At 33.1% G+C, this 7,500-nt stretch overlaps 1 protein-coding gene across 2 annotated transcripts in view; it reads left to right on the top strand.

Annotated features, from left to right (window-relative positions):
- LOC144970888 (cholecystokinin receptor-like) overlaps positions 1-7,500 on the top strand; it is a 137,369-nt gene that overhangs the window by 59,357 nt on the left and 70,512 nt on the right. The window contains exons 2-3 of one of the 2 annotated variants that reach the window (XM_078911022.1): positions 1,899-1,969; positions 3,586-4,492. In XM_078911022.1, coding sequence (XP_078767148.1) covers positions 3,991-4,492 — 502 coding nt within the window. In that variant the 5' untranslated portion in view covers positions 1,899-1,969; positions 3,586-3,990. The remainder of the gene's footprint in view (positions 1-1,898; positions 1,970-3,585; positions 4,493-7,500) is intronic. The other variant, XM_078911023.1, reaches the window with a different exon arrangement.

Below are 7,500 nucleotides of genomic sequence, written 5' to 3'. Positions count from 1 at the left end.
TCGCCTGGTTGACACACACACACACACACACATACACACACACACACACATATATATATATATATATATATATATATATATATATATATATATATATATATATATATGTATATATATATATTATATACATACAAATGTATAAACATGTTTTTTTCACTTTTACTTTCTTTTTTATTTAAACCTCTGTTATATTACGACCCACAGCTCTAGCCACACTATTTCTTAGATTACACTAAATATTGAGATTGGTGTTGAGTGAATAATTGCTCCACAGTCCATAAATCACTTTTACAAGTTAATATCGATTTGAAGGATGAGACAAACTGTCACTTAAGAAAGGAGGGCGTGCATGGAATGCCACGTCACGGCCCTGCATTGTCTTAAGGGAGTGTGTGTGTGTGTGTGTGTGTGTGTGTGTGTGTGTGTGTGTGTGAAAGTGAATGAAAGAGAGAGAAAGCAAGAGAGAGAGAGTGAGTGAGAGAGAGAGAGAAAGAAAGAAAGAGAAAGAGAGACAGAGAGTGAGAGAGAGAGAGAGAGAGAGAGAGAGAGAGAGAGAGAGAGAGAAGGAGGACGTTAGGAGTAAAGAGAGCAACAAGGAGGGAGAGAGCGGTTTAGTTTGAGAGGGATTGGATGCATTGAAATTTGATGGGGTAAGATTTACTTTATTTATTCATTTATGGAAATGTGAAGACATGTAGTCTTCGCTATAATGGTTAGACAATTATAAACAACGTATTAGATATATCAATTGAAAGACTCGTATCACAGTGTAACACCGCAATCTTATCTTATGCTCCCTCGCTGTAATGGAATAGGTTTATTCATGGCTTTACAGAGATTAATGAATTAATAAAGTTCATAATTTTGTAATTTTTGTCAATCTTATCGTATGCAATGTCAACTAAAATGTAATATTATTCATTCATGACTTGACTGATCTTCGTGAATTAACGTAAATTTATGATTTAATTTCTTTTGTCAATCTTACCTTATGCTATGTATCTCAATTGTAATGTAATATATTCATGACTTTACAGATTTAGGCTACATGGATTATTAGAGCATTTTTATAGCACACTATCCACTAAACGGACTTAAAGCGCCTTAATATAGATTCATGATTTAGTTTGTTTGTCAATCTTATCTTATGCTATCTTAACTAAAATGTAATATATTATCTTCATTCATGACTTAACAGATCTTCATGAATTAATGGAAAGTCATGATTTATTTTTGATTTGTCAATCATATCTTATGCTATAATTATTAAAATATATTATATCTATTCATGAATTTACAGATCTATAGGGATTTCTACAGCATTTATTTAGGACTAGCGGCTAAACATGCTCAAACCGCTTTGGTATAGATTCATGATTTTTGTTTTTTTTTTTGTCAATCCCATCTTACGCTATCTTAAATGTAACATACTATATTCATTCATGAATTAACATATCTTCATGAAATGATAGAGATTCATTATTCAATTTGTTGTGTCGATCTTATCTTAGGCTATCTTAACTAAAATGTAATTAAGTTTCAGTCATGGCTTTACATAGATCCATGAATTAATAGAGATCCATGATTTAATATGTTGTGTGACGGGATGCATTAGTCACTCACTTAGTTTGCAACTTGTGTCACAGGGATGATTAGCCATCGTGATTGAGTGACATAGTCGGAGGATGCAATGTCCATTATAATGACCGGCCGCTCTAATGTCCATTAATCCGATAGTTGTCAAAGTCATTAAAGGGGGACTGGTCCGATCCTTCTCAATCCTTACTATGTACTTGTATTCACACGTAACTATCTTCTCAAAACGGTATTTATGTCGAGGTGAACGCGAAGATTAAAAAAATAAATAAATAAATAAAATTTCCTTTTTCATTCCACAGGGGAAATTTGTCTCTAGGATCTATTCCAAGGAAAGACTGAGGAATAACCCAGGCGTCAGCCGCAATACAGGGTACGAAGCAAAGAGCGTACCGTTGAGCCATATTGCCCATTAACATTCCGTAACATTAACATTCCCTATTGATATTAATTTATACAATTTAATTATAAGTAAATTCTTTCATTTAAAAGGATGCGATTTCTAATCTTGAACTTCAATTAAATTTATTTAGGCGATAAAGTCATTACCAGTTGGCTTATTAATAACTTTCAAAAATTCATATGTATTTACTCATATATTATTTGTTTTGAAAATATTCCGATTTTTTTCTGTTATTTATAACTGCCGACTTTATCTTATATTTTAAGGTCAATATCCATATATCATGTCGAAAATGAAGCAATGCATATAAAATGATAAAGATGTAAATATTCCAATTAATAAGATATATAATTTAAAAAATGATTTAAGGTATAAATAGATAAATAAATAATAAATAAATAAATAAATAATAAATAAATAAATAGATAATAAATAATTGAATAACAAGAAAATGGGTATATCAATAAAAAATATCGTTAAAAAATAAACTAACACAATGACGGCAAATTTCGGATGTCTCTTATTCCTGAAGTGAATTCTTTTTTTTACAAAATCGGATCGTTTTGAGACTCAATTTTCCTCATGTGTTTCATTCTAAGGGAATACTAGAATGTCACGCGCGTCACATATTACTATGGATTAAATAGCCTGGACTCCGTGTGACCGATGGTCAACCATCTGGACATATCCAGCTTCTATTGTATAATATACTACGTACTTTAGTCAATGACCAGACCTATACTTTAATTACGATAACACGTCGTTGGTAACAGCTGATTTTGTAGGAGGTCATGGCGATGATAATAATGATGATGATGATGATGAGGATGATGATACTACTTCTACTACTACTACTACTACTACTACTACTACTACTACTACTACTACTACTACTACTACTACTACTACTACTACTACTACTACTACTACTACTACTACTACTACTACTACTACTACTATACTACTATACTACTACTACTACTACTACTACTACTACTACTAAACTACTACTACTACTAACTTACTACTACTACTACTACTACTACTACTACTACTACATACTACTACTACTACTACTACTACTACTACTACTACTACTACTACTACTACTACTACTACTACTAACTACTACTACTACTACTACTAACTACACTACTACTACTACTACTACTACTACTACTACTACTACTACCCACTAACTACTACTACTACTACTATAATAATAATAATAATAATAATAATAATGATAATAATGATAATAATAATAATGGACTCTTACCGAGATCCTGGCGTTTCAGATAATTCTGTTTTTAAAAGGATGACATTTAACATAGCTCTTATTCTAGATTACTACAATGCATCAAGCATGAATATCTCCAGTGCTTTAAAACAGGAACATTCAAGAGACATTTGACTCAAAGTTGAGTGATGTGATCAGTTAGCCGATTGGTTTATTGACCAAGTCAATGACGTAGTATTAAGACACTGATTAAAAGGATTTGGGTCCAAATTCACTGGAACTTTTGATGTTTTAAATTTTAAATTGTTGTCTCTTTAAAAAATTTTTTTGTTGTTTTTTTTTTCAGATCAACAGAGTAACAAGACACAAGGCCAGTATCCATGCAGTGATGTTGGATTTTATTTTATTCTAATAACTCGATTTCTTCATAATATCTATTTCTGTGTTGTATGAGAAACATGGCATTGAAAAACAGTTATAGATTAGCCAAGAACATGTTGAATGTTTTGTTTGGAATGGAGTGCATTGTCAAAAGTTAGTAAACAAACTTAGTTATAAAACCTTTAAAAAAGTAAGAATTAATAACGATCTAAAACAAGACGTTCTTGAAATTCAGCGTGTAGATCTAATTCTCAAAAATGACTTGACTCCTGACACTAGAGTCGGAATGAAAATTTGCATCTTTTTGCAATGTAAAAACGTCATGCAATATCTTTGATTTGAGAGAGATATTAAATAAGGATAGTCTACAATGGCGTCACCATCCTTACTCGATGGGGTGACCTCCGTGGTGTCTGACGCCTTCACCGACTTCACCCCTAGTATCGATACTAACACTGATTCACCAGTCATTGGACTCACCAACGATCTCAACAGTTTATCTTCTCTACTCAAGGACAATACAAGTACCAGCAATCTCTTATCAAGCACCAATACAAATTGCAGCACGCCCAATATGTCCTTATCGCCAAATTGCTCTACCCGTCCTCCGCCGGGCCGAGATATTGGACTAGAAGTTCAGATCCCTATTTACATCATCATTTTTCTCCTTTCCGTGGTCGGAAATATTTTGGTCATCGTGACTGTTGTGCAAAACAAAAAGATGCGGTCTGTTACCAACGTATTTTTGCTCAATCTTGCCGTGTCCGACCTGTTGCTTTCTGTGTTCTGCATGCCCTTTACGTTGGTGCCACTGTTCTTGAAGAACTTCATCTTTGGAGAGGTCATGTGTGTCAGCATTCGATACATGCAAGGTGAGAGTTAAATGTATTGTTGTCGTTGATGGTGTTACTGCTATTCTTGTTATTGATGAATGAAGCTGTTACCATGGCAGATGTTTGCTCTTCTTTTATTGTTCTTCCTTTTTCTCTCTGTCTCTCTGTCTCTCTCTCTCTCCCTCTCTCTCCCTCTCTCTTTCTATATATATATATATATATATATATATATATATCAGTCAATCCTCGGCGCGATCGTTTCCTCCTCTTCTTCTTCTTCTTGGTCGTTTTACTGTTTGTTCTTGTTCTTCTTGCTCATTGTTCTTCTTCTTGTTCTTCTTCTTCTTGTTCTCCTTCTTCTTCTTCTTCTTCTTCTTCTTCTTCTTCTTCTTCTTCTTCTTCTTCTTCTTCTTCTTCTTCTTCTTCTTCTTCTTCTTCTTCTGGTCGTCGTCGTTATTGTTGTTGTTGTTGCTGCTGCTGTTGTTGTTGTTCTTCTTCTTCTTGTTCTTCTTGTTCTTCTTGTTCTTCTTCTTGTTCTTCTTGTTCTTCTTCTTATGTTTCTTGCTCCTTGTTGTTGGTGTTATTGTCGTTCTTGTTGTTGCTGTTGTTGTTGTTGTTGTTGTTGTTGTTGTTGTTGTTGTTGTTCTTCTTCTTCTTCTTCTTCTTCTTCTTCTTCTTCTTCTTCTTCTTCTTCTTCTTCTTTTAATTTAACCTCCTGCTCCTCATCCGTGTAATTTCAGTTGCCTTCTTTTTCTTCCATCATTATCACTCCTATTTCTTCTTCTTCCTCCTCTTCCTTATTTCAGCTTCCCACCCTCCATTCGAAGTCTTTGACACCATATTGGTGCTGTTAGTCATTATGGCTGTAATATGACATACATGAAACATAACACCAACACTTTTGGTTTCTGTCTTCCTTGTTTTGGTTACTGACGCTAAGATAACCAGCTAATTGTATCACCCAAGCCATTTGACACTCCGCACCACCACATTGACGGACTCTGAAAAACGAAAAACAAAAAACAAAACCAATTTAACAACATATGTTTTACAATTTTGGCTAAAAAACTCGTCCTTCAATTATTGATCAATCAAAATGACCTTCACCTTGTCACATATCTCAAACTTTGCACTTCAAGGAAGTCATATATCATATTTCAAGGAAGTCCCAGGTTTGAGAGTTTTTGATAAGATGATGGCCATTTTGATCGATAAAAAAAAATAAGGACGAATTTACTGGCCAAATTTTTATTAATGTGTTTTATCAGAGTTCGGCAGCACATTGTTCCACAAAATGACAAGATTTATGTAAGGAAGTTCTAGGACAACGCTGACGCTAATACTATTTGTGAAAAAAAAAGCTTATCTTTTTAATACCCCAAAGTGAATGAAGATATGGCAGTCCTTTTTAAACCTTAGTTGGCCCGTGGATCGTAAGGATGCCACTTTTCTTGAACGTTTTATTATTCAATGTGCTATTGTGTACCTAAAAAAAAAATTAATAACTTCGTCTTTTACTAAGACGATTGGAATAATGATAAAGGTAAAATGTTTCTGAAACTGCCAAAAAAAAAACCCAACAAGAAACAAAGATCATATTCATGTCTTCTTAGATTTAATATATATTTAGGAAACTCTTTTAATCCAAGATAAGACCGTTTTGAGGCTATGAGTCCATTACAATCCCCCCCCCCCCCCCTACCCACAAACATATTCACCAATCTGTCACGTCACAGGCTTACATGAAGTAGATTGTCCCAGTCCTCGATTGGGACTTGGGTCAATACTTGACTTTGGTTTTGGTCAGGGATTGGACACCCGGTCAGAGTAAGGATAAAAATGAAAGACGCCCAATGGGTCAATAAAAGAATTAGGTAAGGAGTTTGGCGGTAGGAATGAAAAGATGTCTGGACAGCTAGGATACAGTCTATGTAAATATACACTGCGAGTTATTTTCCGAGATTAGTGAGTGTCGGGGAATACTGACTCAAACTGGACAGACAGGCAGTTGTATCTGGTGGTTCGTAATGAGAACTGTCAATTTTGAAATCACTTTCTTAGGTCTTCTTTGCTTTTAAAAAAAGGTTTAATACAGCGAAAGGACGAAAAGACCACGTGTATTTGAATAAAATGAATCGACAATAGTATACAGCGTGGCTCAGCGGTACGGCCTTTTCTTCGTACCCAACAGGTACCGAGTTCGATCACCCGCCGTGCTGTGTGGCCTTAGGCAAGTCACATCAACCAAGCTCACTTTGCGGCGCTGCACTGCGACTGACGCCTGGGTTATTCCAGTCTTCCATTGGAATAGACCCTAAATACAGATTTTCCCATGGAGATGAATAAAGGGAATTTGATCTTTTTATCTTTATCTAATATAATAATAATAATAATAATAATATATATAATAATAATAATAATAGTAATATCAATATTAATAATAATAATAATAATAATAATAATAATAATAATAATAATAATAATAATAATATAATGATAATAATAATAATAATAAAATAAATAATAATAATAATAATAATAATAATATAATAATAATAATAATAATATAATAATAATAATAATAATAATAATAATAATAATAATAATAATAATAATAATAATAATAATAATAATAATAATAATAATAATAATATTATACTTTATTCATCCAAAAAAAAAAAAATGGAAATTTGTTTACATACGTGGCATGCATAAAAATGTATAAACACAAAGTTGAGAATCTATGGCGACAATGTATACATATATTTATATGCAAATGCACAAAAATGTAAAAAATATACAACCAAGAACCAATAGCGACAATTTATATATTAATTTGATAAATTGAGATAGACCATACCTCTGGCCTCTAGTCCGAACGTGTGTGTGTATATTTAAAAATAGACAATTTAATTTAAATCACAGTTGCGCGTTAAAAATTCGAACACCATATGGCAAAAATGAATTGAGGTGACGTGTTGTCTTTGTTTTTATAGATATGAGGCGACAATTCCTCGTGGAGAACTTAATATATTTGTGAAGGGGGT

This window comes from Berghia stephanieae, chromosome 4 (assembly GCF_034508935.2).
Source record: "Berghia stephanieae isolate SIO BIC M18660-M18661 chromosome 4, UCSD_Bste_1.3, whole genome shotgun sequence".
Taxonomy (NCBI): Eukaryota; Metazoa; Mollusca; class Gastropoda; order Nudibranchia; family Aeolidiidae; genus Berghia; species Berghia stephanieae.
Note: the sequence above shows the minus strand (reverse complement) of the source record. Positions and strands in the feature narration are given on the sequence as shown.